Source organism: Schistocerca piceifrons, chromosome 1, assembly GCF_021461385.2.
Source record: "Schistocerca piceifrons isolate TAMUIC-IGC-003096 chromosome 1, iqSchPice1.1, whole genome shotgun sequence".
NCBI lineage: Eukaryota > Metazoa > Arthropoda > Insecta > Orthoptera > Acrididae > Schistocerca > Schistocerca piceifrons.
Window position 1 is genome coordinate 1,135,806,137 of NC_060138.1, and position 23,439 is coordinate 1,135,829,575.

Sequence of the window (23,439 nt, forward strand, 5' to 3'; positions counted from 1 at the left end):
TCTATCTGTATATTGAGCAAGCAGTACAGGAAACAAAAGAAAAATTTGGAGTATGAATTAAAATCCATTGAGAAGAAATAAAAACTTTGAGGTTCGCCGATGACATTGTAATTCTGTGAGAGACAGCAAAGGACTTGGAAGAGCAGCTGAACGGAATGGAGAGGGTCTTGAAAGGAGGATATAATATGATCATCGACAAAAGCAAAACGATAATAATGGAATGTAGTCGAATTAAATCGGGTGATGCTGCAGGAATTAGATTAGGAAATGAGACGCTTAAAGTAGTAAACGAATTTTGCTATTTGGGGAGCAAAGTGACTGATGATGGTCGAAGTAGAGATGATATAAAATGTAGATTGGCAAAGGCAAGGAGAGCATTTCGGATGAAGAGAAATTTGTTAACATCGAGTATAGATTTAAGTGTCAGGAAGTCGTTTCTGAAAGTATTTATGTGGAGTGTAGCCATGTATGGAAGTGAAACGTGGACGATAAATAGTTTAGACAAGAAGAGAATAGAAGCTTTCGAAATGTGATGCTACAGAAGAATGCTGAAGATTAGATGGGTAGATCACATAACGAGGAGGTATTGAATAGAATTGGAGAGAAGAAAAATTTGTGGGACAACTTGACTAGAAGAAGGGATCGGTTGGTAGGACATGTTCTGAGGCATCAAGGGATCACCAATTTAGTACTGGAGGGCAGCGTGGAGGGTAAAAATCGTAGACGGAGACCAAGAGATGAATACACTAAGCAGATTCAGAAGGATGTAGGCTGTAGTAGATACTGGAAGATGAAGAAGCTTGCACAGGACAGAATAGCATGGAGAGCTGCATCAAACCAGTCTCAGGACTGAAGACCAGAACAACAACAATCTTATATCCTCCATTCAAGACAATGTCCATTCTGTTCAGCTGCTCTTCCAAGTCCTTTGCTGTCTCTGACAGAATTACAATGTCATCGGCGAACCTCAAAGTTTTTAATTCTTCTCCATGGATTTTAATACCTACTCCGAATTTTTCTTTTGTTTCCTTTACTGCTTGCTCAATTATCCAACTTTATCGTGGATAAAGATGAGACTGTAATGTCTCGGGGAAAATTTAATTACAAAATTTGTACGAACTCATGGCCGCATTCGAGTGCGGTGTTTCTTCTTCGTTTACCAGTAGGGTACTTGTCGGAGCAATTGAGTTCACGGTCCTCAGTCAACAAGTGTCCGTCGGCTGTGACCGGCAGGCAAGCCGGAGCCGGCGGTGCGGTGGCTGCTGGAGGGCCGCGTGCTGGACGAGGAGAGCGAGCAGCGGTCGGGGCACGTGGTCGACAACCGGCTGGCGCTGCGCGGCGTCTCCAGGCGGCTGCTGGGCGCCGCCCTCACCTGCCGGGCCTCCAACACGGCGCTCGCCGACCCCCGCCAGACCTCCGTCACGCTGGACCTGCTGCGTGAGTAGCGGCTGCGCGGCTCACCACAGATACTCGCTGGAACTGGCAAAGAGGAGTGGACATCTCTGGAAAGGGCTGTCAGTCTGTAACAGCAACACAAGTCGCCTTGCCTTAAACGACAATCGCTGCTAACGTTGTACATTGTGTAATGCTATTATCATGGCATGGTTTTTGGCCACATAAAAACGTAATTACGACGCCGGGAAGATCAGTAATAGGGCGAGGCCAACTCTACTGCCATGACTACATCGCCGCCAAGTTAACAGCTACTGCAAATTACGCCACGAATACCAACAGCCTTCCACGAAATTGTTTATGTTTGTCATTCTATAAATGGACCGCGTATTTGTGAGATTTGCTTGATTTTAATAATAATCTTGTTGTTGCTAAAAACTCTTACACCCCTGAGTATCCCAAATTACAAACCTGGACAGGAATCATATCCTAGTGAATTTAATTCCGAGTCTCCTAATATATTATGCAAAGACTTACTTGGCAGCTGTAAAAACAGTTTTGATTGCTTTCTAATGTGTGGAGTTACAGTGTTTAAAGTTCAGTTTTATAGTTTGAGAAATACTCCACTTCCAGTGCACTTTTAAATCAGTCTGCAGCTATTTTCTTAAACAATTTGCCTTTCTTGAAAAGCTGCCTGAAAATATTAAAGTTACTTTGAAATGAAAAAGATTATTAATTGTTGCATTTATACACTTTGACCCGATTTGTGAAGTTTTATCAGTGTTCATTTCATGAGAAAGTGGTTGGATTTGAAATTAATGTTGTGTTCGCATTTGCACAGCCAGCTATATTTTGAATAGTTTAAAGACTGCTTATCGAACCACATTTGTTATTTAAAGAATTATAGTTTGTTGTGTTTTACATACTTAATAATGAAGCAAAGCAAAGGCTCGTTCAAAGCCAGTGTAGTTAGATTTCGATTCTGTGGAGAAATATTTACTGTGTTAGCTATTCTAATGCAAATTGGTTAACGCGCAGTCATGGATATCCTGTAATAAGCGCTGACGTTAAAGAGTATGATCATTAACAGACCCCGTGATTTATATCAGAATCGTTTCATGCGCTTTCCTATTTAGTAATGCTACTAGTCGTATATGTGTTAGTGATTGCTTCCGTAAACTGTTGCATATAGTTCATTTAAGGTTGCTGAGACGGGTATGTTATTGTTTGCTATCTCATTGGCTATTAGTTTATCTGATTCTCAAGATAGTAGTACAGTTGAAACTTCCTGGCAGAATGAAACTGTGTGCCTGATCGAGACTGGAATTCGGGAACTTTGCCTTTCGCGGGCAAGTGCTCTACCAACTGAGCTACCCTAGCACGACTCAGGACCCGTCCTCACAGCTTCAATTCTGCCAGTGCCTCGTCTGCTACCTTCCAAACTTCACAGAAGCTCTGTGTACATGAATACAGCCTTTAAGCTCTTCTGGTCTCAAATCTCCAGTAATATGAGCCACAATTATCCGCTACTGCTAACGAGATGTTAATCACAGCACTGCTCCGCCCAGACTTCTTACCCGTCACAAAGGACGAGTTGCAACTTGGGCGCCACCCACACCTTTTCTACTCCACCAGGCTACCTCCGTAGTTGTGTGGCTTCCCTCATATTTTACAATCAAACCTAACTTCTCTAACTGTGGACCAAGTCATTTACAGTACATTATATAACAATCATTCCATTAGTTATTTAAATTCACAAGCATAGTTTAAACAACATCGTTCACATAACTAAAATATCTATACATAGTCAAAGAATTTCCGTGATAGATACAACACTCTACATAAGCAACACTAGAAATTGACACGGAAATATCGATACAGATGCACAATAGATCGAAAATAGGTATTACAAGTACACTGAGGATAAAAAAGTCATTGGCTAACGCTGAGAACATATACGAATGTCGGTAGTATCGCTTACTCAGGACACAAAAGGCCCATCATTTATACGCAGGTGATTCTTATAAAAAGGTTTCCGTCGTGATTGTGACCCCACGACAGGGGTTAACACAGTTTGAAACTAAACGCATGGGACATTATGTTCCGGAAATCGTTAGGGAATTGAACATTCCGAGACACGCATTGTCTAGTGTGTGCTGAGAATACCAACCTTCAGGCACTACTTTCCACCACAGACAACGCAGTGGCCGAAGGCCTTCACTTAACAGTCGAGACCAGCGGCGTTTGCGTAGAGTTTCAGTCGTAACACACAAACAATACTAAATGAAATAACAGCAGAAATCAATGTCGGACTTACGTACAACGAACATACCCGTTAAGACAGTGCGACGAAATTAAGCAATAATGAGCAATCGCAGCAGACGACCGCTTCTCCTGGGTTCGTGACCATATCGGTTGGACACTAGACGACTAGAAAAACGTACCCTGATCAGGTGAGTCCCGATTTCGGGTGATAAGATCTGTTGATATGGTTCGAGTGTGGCTCAGTCCCCACGAAGCGACGGATCCAGGCTGTTAACAAGGTACTGTGCACGTTAGTGGTGGCTCAATAATGGTGTGGGCTGTCTTTACCTGAAATGGACTGGGTCCTCTGCTCCAATTCAACCATCTGAGAGCATCTGAAGTCAGTCAAGGACTTCAAGTTCCCAAAGAACGATGGAATTTTTGTGGATGACAATGTAACGTGTCACCAAACCACAACTGCTCGCGATTGGTTTGAAGAACATTCTCAACAGTTCGAGTGAATGATTTGGCCACCAAGATCGCCAGACAAGAATCCCATCGAACATTTATGTTACATAATCGAAAGGTCCGGTCGTATACAAGGTGCTGCAGCGTCAAACACTTTGGCGATTATGGACGGCCGTAGACACAGCATGGCTCAGTATTTCCACAGGGGACTTTGAACTACTTGTTCAGTCCACGCCACTCCAAGTTGCTGCACTATGCCGGGCAAAAGGAGGTCCGACACGATATTGGGAGGTATCCGTGAATTCTGACACTTCAGTGTATTTCGTAGTTGTGGTGTTATGTTGTCAGCACTGTTTGCATGCGTTGTATGTAACTGTTTTGTGATCTGAAACATGGTCCATCTAGGCTGTATTACTTTATTACCTATGTCATTGGCCAATTCTTTAAAATATTATTTTTGTGCCGTACCACAGCCTCAACGTGTTTTGTGAATGAAAACATGGTCCAAGTAGGCTTTTATTTATTTATTTTTATTCCGCCAAGAGCACATATTTAGTAAACAAGCAAAGTCATGCGAGCATACGAGTATGATAACAATATAAGTGTAGATTCCGTTAGCTCAAATTATATTGTAATATGCGTTGGTGGTACCGTATTGATTAACTACTTTTACTTTGGCATTCAGGCAGTGTTCGTTTATTTGTACAGACGAGAAAGAATGCGCGTTTGGAGCACAGCATTGTATGGCAGTGAATCATAAAAAGTGTGAAAACCTGAACACAAGAGACTCGAGGCTTTCGAGAAGTGATGCTACAGAAGATTGCTGAAAATTAAGTGGACTGATGAGGTAAGGAATGAGGAGAGTTTGCGCTGAATCGGAGAGGAAAGTAATATGTGGAAAACACTGACAAGTTGAAGGAACAGGATGATACGACATCTGTTAAGACATCAGGGAATAACTTTTATAGTACTAGGGAGGCAAATAGTTGAGGATATAGGGTTTAAGTGCCTCTCTAAGCTGTAAAGGTTAGTGGAGGAGCGGAAGTCGTGGAGGGCTGCAAAACACGAGTGATAAGATGTCAAAGAAATAATTTATATATCAGTCTGAATTTATTTGCACTTTTCAGAAAAGCTGTTTCATTCAACGGACTTTGTCAGCCAAGAGCGTCAATAATAATTTTCGTACATAGTTAATAACAGCGCCACGTCATCTTAGCAAATTCAGAGAAGGGAGAGATTATTGCGTCAGTCCCCACATTCGTATGTCACGAAGTAGGAGAGACTTCTTTACATGTATCTTTGGGTATAAAAAAACGATACTAACAGTGAGCAGAAGAGACAGAGTCACATGTACATAACGAGAAGCTAAATACAGTTTAAAGACTTGATTCTCTTGTACACCAAAAGCAAGAGTGTTTATTTAAAATCAAACACGAAATTGACTCAACACTTGGTGTATACATTGGATTGTGCTGTAGCACAGGTGTTTAAAGACTAACAATCGTAATTCAGCTATATTACATATTTAATTAGGATAAAACTATCGAATTTTATAAAGCGTACCAGCGTCGAATGTACACTCCTGGAAATGGAAAAAAGAACACATTGACACCGGTGTGTCAGACCCACCATACTTGCTCCGGACACTGCGAGAGGGCTGTACAAGCAGTGATCACACGCACGGCACAGCGGACACACCAGGAACCGCGGTGTTGGCCGTCGAATGGCGCTAGCTGCGCAGCATTTGTGCACCGCCGCCGTCAGTGTCAGCCAGTTTGCCGTGGCATACGGAGCTCCATCGCAGTCTTTAACACTGGTAGCATGCCGCGACAGCGTGGACGTGAACCGTATGTGCAGTTGACGGACTTTGAGCGAGGGCGTATAGTGGGCATGCGGGAGGCCGGGTGGACGTACCGCCGAATTGCTCAACACGTGGGGCGTGAGGTCTCCACAGTACATCGATGTTGTCGCCAGTGGTCGGCGGAAGGTGCACGTGCCCGTCGACCTGGGACCGGACCGCAGCGACGCACGGATGCACGCCAAGACCGTAGGATCCTACGCAGTGCCGTAGGGGACCGCACCGCTACTTCCCAGCAAATTAGGGACACTGTTGCTCCTGGGGTATCGGCGAGGACCATTCGCAATCGTCTCCATGAAGCTGGGCTACGGTCCCGCACGCCGTTAGGCCGTCTTCCGCTCACGCCCCAACATCGTGCAGCCCGCCTCCAGTGGTGTCGCGACAGGCGTGAATGGAGGGACGAATGGAGACGTGTCGTCTTCAGCGATGAGAGTCGCTTCTGCCTTGGTGCCAATGATGGTTGTATGCGTGTTTGGCGCCGTGCAGGTGAGCGCCACAATCAGGACTGCATACGACCGAGGCACACAGGGCCAACACCCGGCATCATGGTGTGGGGAGCGATCTCCTACACTGGCCGTACACCACTGGTGATCGTCGAGGGGACACTGAATAGTGCACGGTACATCCAAACCGTCATCGAACCCATCGTTCTACCATTCCTAGACCGGCAAGGGAACTTGCTGTTCCAACAGGACAATGCACGTCCGCATGTATCCCGTGCCACCCAACGTGCTCTAGAAGGTGTAAGTCAACTACCCTGGCCAGCAAGATCTCCGGATCTGTCCCCAATTGAGCATGTTTGGGACTGGATGAAGCGTCGTCTCACGCGGTCTGCACGTCCAGCACGAACGCTGGTCCAACTGAGGCGCCAGGTGGAAATGGCATGGCAAGCCGTTCCACAGGACTACATCCAGCATCTCTACGATCGTCTCCATGGGAGAATAGCAGCCTGCATTGCTGCGAAAGGTGGATATACACTGTACTAGTGCCGACATTGTGCATGCTCTGTTGCCTGTGTCTATGTGCCTGTGGTTCTGTCAGTGTGATCATGTGATGTATCTGACCCCAGGAATGTGTCAATAAAGTTTCCCCTTCCTGGGACAATGAATTCACGGTGTTCTTATTTCAATTTCCAGGAGTGTAGTATGTATTGTAACACTCCCTAATTTTAATTCAGATAAAATATGTGCATCTGAGTGGCATACGTTTCTAGAAAATTACGAAGCGTGATGCTTTATATTTTATTGCGGATGGAGACAGACAGCTCTTTTTGAATTCATAACACCATATGTTCAGTACCCAATGATAGTAGTCAACTGATTCTGTTCTGTGCAGTGAAGCATTTTTAGGCACTATAATGTAGCATGGTCAGTATTCCAGATGCAAATACAAACACATCAAATATGTTCACATGCTCCATGTAATAACTTCTAAATATCTGTGACTGAATTTTCACAAAACAAAGTCAGCCTCAGCACTATTCTCATGCACTCAACTTTTTGTATTTTTTGCTTGCACTCATATGACCTAGACTTGGCTTGCAATAGCACTCACTAATGCAGGCACTAGAGTATAAATATATTCTTAACGATCAAAACCATTGCGAGTATAGCTGGCAGTAATACTTTAGCGTAATTATAATTACAAAAAATAATTACAGAATAATTGGAATAGAGCACAGGCTACTTGAGAAATTATAAACATGGATTTTCTAGTGAGAATTAAGTAATTTATACTCTTTTAACTTGAAACTTTCATTGTGTTTTTGACAGTAAGGACTTACTAGATTTCAGTTAAGCAGCTGATTACTTTACTAAACATGTTACTAAGACTTGTGCCAGAACTTTAATTCGTACAGTGTCGTGCTTTCGCTTCAATTTAAAATTACGAAATTGCTAGGAATACAAGAGTGTTTAAATTGTAAAGAAACGTTGGTTCTATAAACTTGATAAGGATAATAATTATGCTTGCATATTGAATGATGCCTGTCATCTTTTAAATACTGGAAGCCTTGGGTAAAATCAGCTACGCAAAACATCTCTCTACTGATTCCCTAAGAACCAAGAATGACTCTGCAAGTAGGGGCTACGTCTGATTGCTTGCAACAAGCACCAAACACAAAATTTCTGATTGGTGGGCAAAATTTACTTAAATATTAATTAATTAAACTGATAAAATGGCGCCACCTCACAGATCATTTGATGATTTAATAAAACACCACTTCATATATTGGATATACAATAATGAGGATAAATTTCATTGAAACATTGCTAAGAAGAGGTGCAGACTGGCTGATTTTAAGGATCCTGACTAGGGAACGGAATGGCGCTGTGAGATGTAATAACAAAGAATTTAGCAATAATTCACATTTTTTTCTCACTAACAGTGACACACACACACACACACAGAAGTTAAAATATAGTGACTTGGGACGGTAGCACATGCATCGACACATGTTACATTATACAGCGCAGCATCTGGACCGATACATGTGGGGCAAGACTGCTAAATTACTGGATATGATATCGAGATTACACATACCACGTTCAAATTGGTCGCTCACACAACAAAAGGTAGAATTTAGAAAAAGCTTCCCTATTCCGCACATAAGCTCACTAGGTCATAGCGTGGCTGCCTTCAACGGTCAGTTTTAGAGAACAAAGTCCACTTTGGAACGAAGTCTACTTCTAAAATTCCGTACACCTTCGTAATTTTGTAAATAAGTTTACCAATTAAGAACACACCTACTCCATCATGAAACTGAGGTTTCAATTGGAACACGAGAGGTGTTTACATCGAACTGGAGCCTCATGGTGTACAAAGAAACACACGTGGTGCACCAGAGTGTGGGCTACTAAGTCTGTGGGAATGAAATAAAAGTTGGACAGTAAATTAAATTAAATTCACCACAAGCATTCCACAAAGCACACAACACATTATACGTAGTAAGCTACACTAATTAAAGCTGTACAACATGTGGTGGCACCGCTCGTCCACACAAATTACATTTGTGCAAAAGATCTTTTCTAATAATCTCAGTATTACTGAAATCAACACCGTTGCCTGACTGAATTAGTTGGTGTGGCATGATTATCAATGCCACACACCAGAGTGGCTACTGGAAACTCAAACAAAGCTCTCACACATTTCAACTCAGCAAACAGAGAATATCTCAGAGCATCTGTACTCACCAGCGTACTAGGGAAGAGTAACCTAATTGTCTCTCCAGTGCGGGGTCCACACATAGCGACCGGAAGGGCTCAGAAAGTGTGAGCAGCTTCTACCTGTACCAACCTCACAATGGGTGATGACCAGTCGCCACTAACGCCTCTCTGACCCAACGTAGCTGTATTTGAAGCTCTACACAGTGGTTGGCTACACTGCTCTTAACATTCATAGAACCATAAGCGGCTCACGCGGAGCCGTTACAATATAACATAATGAATCAATAGCCACAGTGAGTGGAAAATAAAAGGATCAATAATAACCAATTTTGTATGTTGTACTAACTGGATCAACTTGTTTATTAAGGGGGGTAGGACATCAAACGCGCCGACTTGGAGCAGGAGTGCATGTCAGGACATTTTAATTTCCAGTGTCTATACTTTTACAAATAAATTCATAAAACTTTGTCAGCATCACCAGGAAAGATTCAGGATTCACACTCATCGCAGTGGAAGTTCGAAAACATAACAAAATAAATTTTTTTTACGTGCGAAATTTCATCATTTTTTCACTTACTAATGGCTGCGTTTTTTGCTATAGGTACACTTTTCTTCATAAGCTAGAGAGATTCTTCGATGAATTTTACACAGCGTACATACCATACTCATAGGTGTATGAAACTAGAATTTATTTAATTTATGAAAAAATGAATGAACTGTTCTATTTTAAACTTGATGTTTAGAAAAAAACACAAATTTTATAGTTAATTACCTCAATTTTTACCACAGTTTTTAATATATTTGGACAATTCTAGAGTTTCATACACCTTTAAATATGGTTTGTATGCTGTGCAAAATTCATCGAAGAATCTCTCTTACTTATGAAGAAATGTGTACCTATAGCAACAAATGCTGCCATTAGGAAGTGAAAAAAATGATGAAATTTCACACGTAGAAAAATTACTTCATTATGTTTTCGAACTTCCACTGCTATGAGTGTAAATTCTGAATCCTTCCTGGTCATGCTGACAAAGTTTTACGAATTTATTTTTAAAAGTATAGACAGTAGAAATTGAAATGTCCTGTGGTGTCTCTCCTGCTCCAAGTCGGCCCGTTTGATGTGCTGCCCCCCTTAAAAGGCTGTATCGTATTCTACACTTAGTTTGTCTTGATGTGTTACATTACAATGTCCATTGTGAATGTTATTTTGACACCAGTGTCAAGTAGTATTAGGACATAGCCAAGGGGGTAAACTAAAAGGAATACTGATACAGACCCACTACATCATGGCAGTGGGTATGTCATGTGAGACGAGTAGTGTGCTGTTGTTGCAGTGTCTCCACTGTGGGTGCGGTTGACGGTGCCTCGTGACCCCCTGGAGGCGGGTCGCCGCTACACGCTGCGCTGCGAGGCGGCGGGCTCCAGGCCCCCCGCCACCATCTCCTGGTTCCGCGCTGGCAGGCACGTCGCCACCTCACAGGTCAGAACGCCTCTAGCACTACTACTACCAGTCCTAGACTGCTGGCCTTTGAAAAGGATAGGAAGTGACGAAATTTTACTTGTTGTGCATGTAAAGTGTAGAAGAAAGAGCACATGATTGAATTTGTGTGGCTTTTTAAATTTACTCTCTCTCTCTCTGTTTCTTGTTTCTCTTTTTTGTGAGTGTGTGAATGGGTGGAGGAGGTGCTTGTCAAACACCTGATTGGTTCGATGGGGCCTCCCACAAATTCCTCTCTTGTGCTAACCTCTTCTATCCAAAGTAGTACTTACACCTTATGTCCTGAATTGTTTGTTGGATGCATTCTAATCTCTGCCTCCTCTGAAGTTTTTGCCCTCTACAGCTACCTGTAGTGCCACAGTAGTCGTCCATGATGCCATGCAGTGTCGTTCTGTCTTCTTGTTCTCCACATACTCCTTTCTACACCGATTCTGCAGAGACGCTCCTCAATCCTTGTCTCATCTGTTCACTTAATTTTCAACATTCTCTCAAACACTTCGATTCTTTTCTTTTCCTATTTTACCGCTGTCCACGACTCACTACCATACAGTGCTGCGTTCCAAACGCACATTCTAGAAATTTATTTCTGAAATCCTGGCAGATGTTTAATACTACAAAACTTCTCTTGGCCAGGAATACCCTTTTTGCCAGTGCTAGTATGCTTTTTTAACTCGTCCTTCCTTCAGCCGTCATACGATACTTTGCTTTAAAGGTAACAAAATTCTCAACTTTGGCTGCTTCGGGTAGCCAATTTTGATGTCAAAATTACCACTAATCTCATTTTTGCTGCTCTTCATTAATTAGGTTTCAAAAAATGGCTCAAATGGCTCTGAGCACTATGGGACTTAACATCTGAGGTCATCAGTACCCTAGAACTTAGAACTACTTAAACCTAACTAACCTAAGGACATCACACACATCCATGCCAGAGGTAGGATTCGAACCTGCGACCGTAGCGATCGGGAGGTTCCAGGCTGAAGCGCCTAGAACCGCTCGGCCACACCGGCCGGCAATTAGGTTTTCCTTCAGTGTACTGTCACTCCATATATTTTACTCACCACATTGTTCATTCTGTTCGACACCTCCTTTAATTCTTCTTCTCTTTCACTGAAATATCATTCTTCTGAAACAAAACTAGCTCTTTATACTCATCAAGTAATGAGTGCTATCGACAGCGGATGTCAAATTGATTCTATATTTTTAGATTTCCAGAAGGCTTTCGACGCCGTTCCTCACAAGCGTCTTCTAACCAAACTGCGTGCCTGTGGAATATCGCCTCAGCTGTGTGACTGGATTCGTGATTTCCTGTCAGAAAGATCATAGTTCGTAGTAATAGACGGAAAGTCATCCAGTTAAACAGAAGTAATATCTGGCATTTCCCAAGGAAGTGTTGTAAGCTCTCTGTTAATCCTGATCTATATTAACGACATAGGAAACAATGTGAGCGGCCGCCTTAGATTGTTTGCAGATGATGCTGTCATTTACCGTCTTGTAAAGTCATCAGATGATCAAAACGATTTGCGAAATGATTTAGATAAGATATCTGTATGGTGCGAGAAGTGGCAATTGACCCTGAATAAAGAAAAGTGTGAGGTTATTCACATGAGTAGTAAAAGGAATCTGCTAAATTTCGATTACGCGATAAGTCTCACATATCTAAAGACTGTAAATTCAACTAAATACTTAGGAATTACAATTATAAATAGCCTAAATTGGAACAATGACATAGATAATGTTGGGGGTAGAGCAAACCAAAGACTGCGATTCATTGGCAGAAGATTTAGAAGGTGCAACATGTCTACTAAAGAGACTGCTTACACTACACTTGTCCGCCCTATTCTGGAGTATTGCTGTGCGGAGTGGGATTCATACCATGTGGGACTGACGGAAGACATCGAAAAAGTTCAAATAAGGGCAGATCGTTTTGTATTATCACGAATTAGCGGAGATAGTGCCACAGACATGATACGTGAATTTGAGTGGCAATCATTAAAACAAAGGCGTTTTTCGTTGCGACGGGACCTTCTCATGAAATTTCGATCACCAATTTTCTCCTCCGATTGCAAAACCATTTTGTTGGCACCCACCTAGACAGGAGAAATGGTCATCACGATAAAATAAGAGAAATCCGGGCTCGCACAGAAAAATTTAAGTGCTCTTTTTTCCATGCACCATTCGAGAGTGGAGCGGTAGAGAGACAGCTTGAAGGTGATTCATTGAACCCTCTGTCAGGAATTTTATTGTCAATACCAAAGTAATAACGTAGATTTAGATGTAGAAGATTGCAATGTAATCATCGAATTTTATCTTTGATGTACTTTGACCTTAAACGTTTCTTTTATTTTAGTCACTGCTTCTTCGATGTATAGATTGAACGGAGGGGCCAAAGGCTGTAGCGCTGTTTTACAAAATATTTAATGCCCGTCCTTCTGGGTATTATTGTACCTCTTGGTTCCTCTAAATATTTTGTATGGCCCGTCTTGTCCTACTTTTATCAGACATTCGAAAATTTGGTACCGTTCTGTACCGTCGAACTCTTTTCTAGGTCGACGAATCCTAACAATTTTTCCTTAGTCTTGTTCTCAGTATCAAACGCAACGTCTGAACCTCCTCTCTGGTGCCTTAACCTTCCCGAAAGCCAAACTGGACGTCATCTAACACATCATCAATTCGCTTTTCCATTCTTCTGGGTATTATTGTGGTCAGCAACTTGTATTCGTGGTCGTTAGGCTGAATTTGTGATAATTCAGAGCAGACAGGACACAAAATTTAGTAAACACAGCTACGGACAGCGCGGGATTAGCCGATCGGTCTTAGGCGCTGCAGTCATGGACTGTGCGGCTGGTCCCGGCGGAGGTTCGAGTCCTCCCTCGGATATAGGTGTGTGTGTTTTTCCTTAGGATAATTTAGGTTAAGTAGTGTGTAAGCTTAGGGACTGATGACCTTAGCAGTTAAGTCCCATAAGATTTCACACTCATTTGAACATTTTGAACACACTCAACGCCGGACGCTAGAAGCATGGCTATAGTGTTCACTCGATTACGCAGGATTGTACAGCTCTACATTCTACCCCGAATCAGGAAAAGGACCTCTTTGCAGCAAGAACTGCAGCGACCACATAGATAAAGTTGTGCGGAAGGCGAATATAAGACTGTGTTTTATTGGCAAAACACAAGATGCAACAAATCTACGAAAGAGACTGCCAATGCTACTCTTGTCCCCCACCTTGTGGAGTGTAGCTGCGTGCTAGGATTGACGGGAGATACTGAAAAATTTCGAAGAAGGGCAGCTCTGTTGGTACTATCGCGAAAAGTGAGTGAAATTGTCACGGATGTGATAGTGGAGTTCGGTTGGAAATCCGGATAACGACGTTTCTCATTGCAGGGAGATCTTTTCACGTAATTTCAATCCCCAACTTTCTCCTCGGATGCGAAAATATTTTGTTCATTCCCACCTACATAGGGAGAAACGACCATCGTAATAAGATGAGAGAATTAGAAGCTCGTGCAGAAAGATGTAGGTGTTAATTTTTCTCAAATACTATAATCTGAAAACAGTTCTGCGTACCCTCTGCCAAGAAATTAGGTGTGAACTCTGGAGTACTCACGTAGATGTAGCTGTAGTCGTAGATCAGAAACATTGTTGCTGCTACCACTGGATCAGCAACAGCGAACCAGATATTAATTCTTCTCTCAAAGGATATATGACAGTGAACTTATTATAAGACATTATACCACGGAAGGAACAAAAGAAAAAAGATTCAGCACTCACCTCTTCCGAACTTGCCCTGACCGATCAAAAAGATGGAGAGAGCCTTGCCACCAGAACGCACTAATCCTTCAGAGCAATAGGGAGACATGGAGGTTTTATTACCCCAGTTATGTAAGATCGCCAACCACTACCTGACAATTTCAGCGACATCGGTGTCCTCCAAGCGTGTATTTTCTAAGTCAAGTAATAGACTATCAGCGAATCGATTGGATAAAATATTGATTTCGAGTGACTGTACGGAGGAAGAATGGGAAGTTTCGGTAAGATTTAAATTGATTTCTTTTGAGTATCAGCCAGCTGCTTCTCTGATAACGTGCTCCTTAATTTCATATTTCAATTTCCAAATTTTTGAACATTGCGATCTGTGATGTGAATAAAACCCTTGCTCGATTTACTGCTTTTCTTAGCCTATTAAAATGTGTGAAAATCTATTATTTCTCTCTGCCACAAACAGATTTTAAAAACAGTGCTGGAAAGACTGGAGCTGATAGATTGTATGTACTCTAATCTTTTAACTAAGGTAAGTATCGATAGCTCAAGGTATCGATACTGACCTTTCAGTACTATTATGATTTGGATACGTCTCTTACGATAATTTTCATGAGTAATGTATCGATAGTTAACGATTTCTGTCGTGTCCGTAGCTGTTCAAATGTTCAAATATGTATGAAATCTTATGGGACTTAACTGCTAAGGTCATCAGTCCCTAAGCTTACACACTACTTAACCTAAATTAACCTAAGGAAAAACACACACACACACCCATGTCCGAGGGAGGACTCGAACCTCCGCCAGGACCAACCGCACAGTCTGTGACTGCAGCGCCCAAGACCGCTCGGCTAATCCCGCGCGGCCGGGCGTTGAGTATTGTCCTCATGAAACTTAGCGATGCAGTCATGGAATATTTCGTACCAGAGTAGCTCTAAATTTAAACACAGATTGCTAGTAGGGTAAGCTGCTTTCATACTTGATCTAATCGAGTGAACAGTCCAGAATCTCACCATAGGTAATATTGTCAGTGTGTGTGCATGTAACTAGTGGTAAGTGCCAAAAACGTGTGACTAACAGTAGTGACGTGTGCGGTTTTCATGCGAGGTTAATGGCTTTCACGGACGGTCTGTGGAAGTACGAAGTTGATGTCAATAACTACGGCTCAGATAAAGATCCTGTGCGCAAATGACCTTCTGCGGTGTTGCTAATCATGGAAATGTGAATAATTAGTTAAGCAAGTAAACAACGTTAATTTGTGCCCCTTACCAATGTTCACGTGATTTACACCAGTGTGATGACAGAAATGTTAAGGGACGTCCTTAACATCACATACTACTTATTGACATATTTGTACTCCATTATTTCAAAACGTGGTAATGCAAATCGTAGTATCATTACCTGTAACAATTTGGATCTTTTAAATGCATATTTTTAGAGGTTTCGCAGTTATGTATCGTTAATTCGCCCTGTAATAAATAAACACTGTCAAGTGAATTTTAACCCGTGTCAGGCAAATTCAGTCTGCAAGTAAACAATGTTAAGTACCCTTTGACGTCTTTTAAAGCAAAAATTTTTGGATAGAGTTTAGAGTTTTAATACTATGTCGTAAATCCAGAAACATTTGAAAAAAAAAAAAAACTGAATAAAAAAATCGTAATGGATGTATTTGAACTATCTTATTTATGACATTTTGTTGAAACTTTTGCTCTGTAATTTCTCCAAACAACCGCGTTGTCTCTTACCATTATTTATAGCTGAGATCTTCAATTGTTATTATGGCAGGTGTATCTGACATTGTGTAATCAAAGTAGTTAGTTAGTTACGTGTTCCACTGATCAATCTCACGGCAACCGTTATGATGTGGAACGTGTCAAGCGAAAAACAAATGCACACATGAATTTTTAAAAATTTTTTAAGGCTTAAATTTTTTATTACCTACCCCATTCCCCCAAATGGCACAAAATGCATATGTTATACCTATAGATTTATTTATTCCTACACAACAATTCATCTATGGTATAAAAGGAGTTGTCAAGGAGATATGATTTCAATTTATACATGAAAATATTGCTGCTGTCCGTTGGAAATTTCATTTCATCTGGTAAGTTTTACAGCAGCGTATTTTACCCCTTTCTGTGCCAAAGATAGGTTAAGTAGAGGTCAGTGTAAATCTTTCTTTCTTCTCGTATTATAATCATGAATGTCACAGTTGTTTTTAAACTGGCCCATGTTGTTCAGAACAAATTTTGTTACTGCGTAAATGTACTATGAGGCTGTTGTAAGAATTCCTAACCTTTTAAAGAGATGCCTACAAGGTGTCCGACCATTAGCCACACCCATTTTTCTAACCACTTTCTTTTGAGCAGTGAATACTTTTTACCTAAGTGTTGAGTTACTCCAAAATATTGCTTGTTACCATTTACCAGTACCCCATCTCTTTTTCCTCCCTTAGCCTACATTATTCCAAATTCACGTTTTCTACTTCAGCCTGAAGGGCACAAATCTTTCTCTTATGATCAGCTATTTTTTCTGTCCTTTCTACATAATCTACATTGTCATGGAAGAGCCTCATTATCTACCCCCGGTTCCTCGCCGCTACATTCACCCCAATGAAATCATGACCTCCAGTCTTCATAGAACACCCCATCCTTCAGATTTCTACCGCATCCACCACATTTGTCACATATGGTTTGATAGAAAAGTTTACACAAAAATTTACAGAAAATTTACACAAAACAGAGAATAACTTGGCACAAGATCACTGAAGTTTCGTAGCCTGCACTACCACGTAATTAAACGCTAATGTAAACAAACTTTTAAACTTACTTTCGAAAGTTCTAATTAACTACCTAAACTCTGTATGACAGGCACGAATTAATTTAACTTTGAGCTTTGAAGTCTAGTCAAAAAATAAAGACCTACCCTCGCCCGAAATTTGCGCCTAAAATGTAAACTAAACTAATGACTATACTCTTCGCACTTTGCGTTAGCAAAATTCCTATACGTTTTTGAACAACTTCTGATCCAGTGGAATTCAGCACCAAATTCAACATAGCTGAACGAAGAGAATTATGATTTCAGAAACTCAGACCAATTAGAGGCCCCGTTGCACATTCATGTCAACGCACCAGTTCCATCATTTGTATGAGTGCCCGTCACCTATTACAGAGAAGATCGTCTAATTGGATTTGCAGGTCTAAAAGCTGCTTCCGTTGTTAATTATTTTGATATTGCTGACACACATACACACACAAAAGCATGACTTGATAAATGAGTTGTAAATTATAGTTCAGATATACAATAAAGTGATTAGCTACCAAGTATCAAAGATACAGGATAATGCGTATGGTTGTGGAATTTGTAAATACCATTTCGGAATATTTGACACCCAGTGTAACTACACGCAGTTATTATAATTGCCGTGGCTATCATTCTCGCTTCAGCTCACATGTAGGTGCTAAAAACCGTGTTGCCATTTGCCATATGCGTGTATGAGCGCCCTTGACGCATTTCAATAAAGCTGCTGTAATTGCATTTGCCACTCTGCTCACTAAGAAGCACACATCACAGTCTGCATATGTCAGCTCAGTCATCTGTCATCTTTAGTAGTCATTTTCGGACTTCATCATGTTGTGGCACAAGAAGTAACGAAGAGAGGCCAACTTCCGCATATGCAAGATGTCGCAGTAGGAATGGTCAGTATTAAGGGACAGGACAGGAACGATTATTCAAAGCACAAAAGTGCTGTAAACATGACCTCTAAAACGCATACCTTAACAGCTATAAGCACTTGTTCATCTTCGCTAATGTGAAACATGTCTTCATCTTCATCTACATCTCCATCTATGTGATTACTCTGCTATTCACAATAAGGTGCCTGACAGAGGATTCAATGAAGCACCTTCATGCTGTCTCTCTTCTGTTCCTGTCCGTAGCTCGTGGTCTCGCTGTCGCGTTCTCGCTTCCCGAGCACGGGGTCCCGGGTTCGATTCCCACAGGGGTCAAGGATTTTTACATGCCTCGAGATGACTGGGTGTTTGTGCTGTCCTCATCATTCATCAAAGTGGCACGATTGGAGTGAGCAAAGGTTGGGAATTTGTATGGGCGCAGATAACCGCGTAGTTGAGCGCCCCACAACCAAACATCATCATCATCTACCGTTCCACTTTCGAACGGCGCGCACGAAAAACAAGCACTTAAATTTTTCTGTGCGAGCCCTGATTTCTCTTATTTGATCGTGATGATCATTTCTCCCTATGTATGTGGGTGCCAAGAGAATGTTGTCGCAACCGGAGGAGAAAAGTGGTGATTGAAATTTCATGAGAAGATCCCGCCGCAACGAAAAACGCCTTTGTTTTAGTGATTGCTACTCCAATTCACGTATCATGTCTGTGGCACTATCTCCCATATTCTGCGATAATACAAAACGAGCTGCCCATCTTAGAACTTTTTCGATGTCATCCGCCAGTCACACCTGATGCGACTCCCACACTGCACAGCAATACTCCAGGATAGGGCGGACAAGCGTGGTGTAAGCAGTCTCTTTAGTAGACCTGTTGCACCTTCTAAGTGTTCTGCCAATGAATCGCAGTCTTTGGTTTGCTCTACGCATAATATTATCTTTGTGATCGTTCCAATTTAGGTTATTTGTAATTGTAATCCCTAAGCATTTAGTTGAATTTACAGCCTTCAGATTTGTGTGACTTATCATATAATCGAAATTTAGCTGATTTCTTTTAGTACTAATGTGAGTAACTTCACACTTTTATTTATTCAGGGTCAACTGCCACTTTTCGCACCATACAGATATCTTATGCAAATAATTTCGCAATTCGTTTTGGTCATCTGATGACTTTACAAGACGGTAAATGACAGCATCATCTGCAAACAGTCTAAGAGGGCTACTCAGATTGTCTCCTATGTCGTTAATATAGGTCAGGAACAATTGATGGCCTACAACACTTCCTTGGGCAACGCAGGATATTATTTCTGTTTTACTCTATGGCTTTCCGTCTATTACTACGAACTGTGACCTTTCTAGCAGTAAATCACGAATCCAGTCGCACAACTGAGGCGATATTCCACAGGCATGAACTGAAGAAGCAGTGACAGCTCTTAAGGCAAGTATTTTAGATCCTGTGTTCACTGGACATTAGGTTTTTTGCTTTGCTCCTCCTCCGAAAATCGGAAAATCAAGAACCAAACTTGGAGCAGAAGAGATTTGTTCCATAGTATTGAAGATGAAGTAGGCTTCTTAACCCTTGCAATGCTATACCGTAAGGGGGGGTGGGGCGGGGGGGTGCGGGGGGGGGGGGTGCGGGGGGGGGGGTGCTCCCTGCAGCCGTTGGATAAGCAGCTGCAGCAGCAAGTCGTATACTCCTAGCTCACTCATTTGTTACATAGTTTAATTCTTAATTTCTTTGCGTGTTTTTGGTACTTGCATTGTTTAATTCATAAATTTCGGGCGTATTATAGTATTTGAGAGTTGTAGCATCGCGTTTTAGTACCTGAATAGTGTAAAATCGCGTAGTCTCCTTCCGCCGCCGAGCAGTGTCAGCAGTGCGCAAGTAGCAGCATTACTGCATTTACTAGGCAATCTTGTATTTTAATAACCGTTTAAATTTTGTCGATTTGTTTGCGCTCTCTGTAAATTAGTTCAGACGTTCTTTGCAAAACAGTTTTTAGCATGGATAGGGACTGCAACTGCTGTGTTCGGATGCAGGCTGAGTTGGCATCCCTTCGCTCCCAGCTTCAGGCAGTGTTGGCTTCGGTCACACAGCTTGAGGCTGTTGCCAATGGGCATCACTGTGGGGGTCCGGATGAGGGTTTGTCGGGGACGGCCAGCTCGTCCCACGCATCCCCCGATCGGACTAAGACTGTGGTTGCCCGGGATACTGCCCGCATTGAGGCTGATCCCTCACCTGTGGTAGAGTGGGAGGTCGTCTCAAGGTGTGGCAGGGGGCGAAAGACATTCCGGAGGGCTGAACGGAAGGCCTCTCCAGTTTGTCTGACGAACCGGTTTCAGGCTCTGTCTCAGGCTGATACTGATCTTCGGCCTGACATGGCTGCTTGTCCTGTTCCAGAGGTTGCCCCTCAGTCTGCAAGATCCGGGCGGTCGCAGAGGGTGGGCTTACTGGTAGTCGGGAGCTCCAACGTCAGACGCGTAATGGGGCCCCTTAGGGAAATGGCAGCAAGAGAGGGGAAGAAAACCAATGTGCACTCCGTGTGCATACCGGGGGGAGTCATTCCAGATGTGGAAAGGGTCCTTCCGGATGCCATGAAGGGTACAGGGTGCACCCATCTGCAGGTGGTCGCTCATGTCGGCACCAATGATGTGTGTCGCTATTGATCGGAGGAAATCCTCTCTGGCTTCCGGCGGCTATCTGATTTGGTGAAGACTGCCAGTCTCGCTAGCGGGATGAAAGCAGAGCTCACCATCTGCAGCATCGTCGACAGCACTGACTGCGGACCTTTGGTACAGAGCCGAGTGGAGGGTCTGAATCAGAGGCTGAGACGGTTCTGCGACCGTGTGGGCTGCAGATTCCTCGACTTGCGCCATAGGGTGGTGGGGTTTCGGGTTCCGCTGGATAGGTCAGGAGTCCACTACACGCAACAAGCGGCTACACGGGTAGCAGGGGTTGTGTGGCGTGGGCTGGGCGGTTTTTTAGGTTAGATGGCCTTGGGCAAGTACAGAAAGGGCAACAGCCTCAACGGGTGCGGGGCAAAGTCAGGACATGCGGGGACCAAGCAGCAATCGGTATTGTAATTGTCAACTGTCGAAGCTGCGTTGGTAAAGTACCAGAACTTCAAGCGCTGATAGAAAGCACCGAAGCTGAAATCGTTATAGGTACAGAAAGCTGGCTTAAGCCAGAGATAAATTCTGCCGAAATTTTTACAGAGGTACAGACGGTGTTTAGAAAAGATAGATTGCATGCAACCGGTGGTGGAGTGTTCGTCGCTGTTAGTAGTAGTTTATCCTGTAGTGAAGTAGAAGTGGATAGTTCCTGTGAATTATTATGGGTGGAGGTTACACTCAACAACCGAGCTAGGTTAATAATTGGCTCCTTTTACCGACCTCCCGACTCAGCAGCATTAGTGGCAGAACAACTGAGAGAAAATTTGGAATACATCTCACATAAATTTTCTCAGCATGTTATAGTCTTACATCTACATCTACATCTACATCCATACTCCGCAAGCCACCTGACGGTGTGTGGCGGAGGGTACCTTGAGTACCTCTATCGGTTCCCCCTTCTATTCCATTCTCGTATTGTTCGTGGAAAGAAGGATTGTTGGTATGCCTCTGTGTGGGCTCTAATCTCTCTGATTTTATCCTCATGGTCTCTTCGCGAGATATACGTAGGAGGGAGCAATATACTGCTTGACTCTTCGGTGAAGGTATGTTCTCGAAACTTTGACAAAAGCCCGTACCGAGCTACTGAGCGTCTCTCCTGCAGAGTCTTCCACTGGAGTTTATCTATCATCTCCGTAACGCTTTCGTGATTACTAAATGATCCTGTAACGAAGCGCGCTGCTCTCCGTTGGATCTTCTCTATATCTTCTATCAACCCTATCTGGTACGGATTCCACACTGCTGAGCAGTAATCAAGCAGTGGGCGAACAAGCGTACTGTAACCTACTTCCTTTGTTTTCGGATTTCATTTCCTTAGGATTCTTCCAATGAATCTCAGTCTGGCATCTGCTTTACCGACGATCAACATTATATGATCATTCCATTTTAAATCACTCCTAATGCGTACTCCCAGATAATTTATGGTATTAACTGCTTCCAGTTGCTGACCTGCTATTTTGTAGCTAAATGATAAAGGATCTATCTTTCTGTGTATTCGCAGCACATTACACTTGTCTACATTGAGATTCAATTGCCATTCCCTGCACCATGCGTCAATTCGCTGCAGATCCTCCTGCATTTCAGTACAATTTTCCATTGTTACAACCTCTCGATACACCACAGCATCATCCGCAAAAAGCCTCAGTGAACTTCCGATGTCATCCACAAGGTCATTTATGTATATTGTGAATAGCAACGGTCCTATGACACTCCCCTGCGGCACACCTGAAATCACTCTTACTTCGGAAGACTTCTCTCCATTTAGAATGACATGCTGCGTCCTGTTATCTAGGAACTCCTCAATCCAATCACACAATTGGTCTGATAGTCCATATGCTCTTACTTTGTTCATTAAACGACTGTGGGGAACTGTATCGAACGCCTTGCGGAAGTCAAGAAACACGGCATCTACCTGTGAACCCGTATCTATGGCCCTCTGAGTCTCGTGGACGAATAGCGCGAGCTGGGTTTCACATGACCGTCTTTTTCGAAACCCATGCTGATTCCTACAGAGTAGATTTCTAGTCTCCAGAAAAGTCATTATACTCGAACACAATACGTGTTCCAAAATTCTACAACTGATCGACGTCCCTTCTTGAAAACGGGGATGACCTGTGCCCTTTTCCAATCCTTTGGAACGCTACGCTCTTATAGAGACCTACGGTACACCGCTGGAGATTTCAATTTACCAGATATAGACTGGGACACTCAGATGTTTAGGACGGGTGGTAGGGACAGAGCATCGAGTGACATTATACTGAGTGCACTATCCGAAAATTACCTCGAGCAATTAAACAGAGAACCGACTCGTGGAGATAACATCTTGGACCTACTGATAACAAACAGACCCGAACTTTTCGACTCTTTAAGTGCAGAACAGGGAATCAGTGATCATAAGGCCGTTGCAGCATCCCTGAATATGGAAGTTAATAGGAATATAAAAAAAGGGAGGAAGGTTTATCTGTTTAGCAAGAGTAATAGAAGGCAGATTTCAGACTACCTAACAGATCAAAACGAAAATTTCTGTTCCGACACTGACAATGTTGAGTGTTTATGGAAAAAGTTCAAGGCAATCGTAAAATGCGTTTTAGACAGGTACGTGCCGAGTAAAACTGTGAGGGACGGGAAAAACCCACCGTGGTACAACAACAAAGTTAGGAAACTACTGCGAAAGCAAAGAGAGCTTCACTCCAAGTTTAAA

At 42.6% G+C, this 23,439-nt stretch overlaps 1 protein-coding gene across 1 annotated transcript in view; it reads left to right on the forward strand.

Annotated features, from left to right (window-relative positions):
- Window positions 1-23,439, forward strand: part of LOC124778420 (nephrin-like) — a 159,389-nt gene that overhangs the window by 40,991 nt on the left and 94,959 nt on the right. Inside the window, exons 4-5 of the mRNA XM_047253642.1 lie at window positions 1,234-1,437; window positions 10,461-10,606. Of these exons, the coding sequence (XP_047109598.1) occupies window positions 1,234-1,437; window positions 10,461-10,606 (350 nt within the window). The remainder of the gene's footprint in view (window positions 1-1,233; window positions 1,438-10,460; window positions 10,607-23,439) is intronic.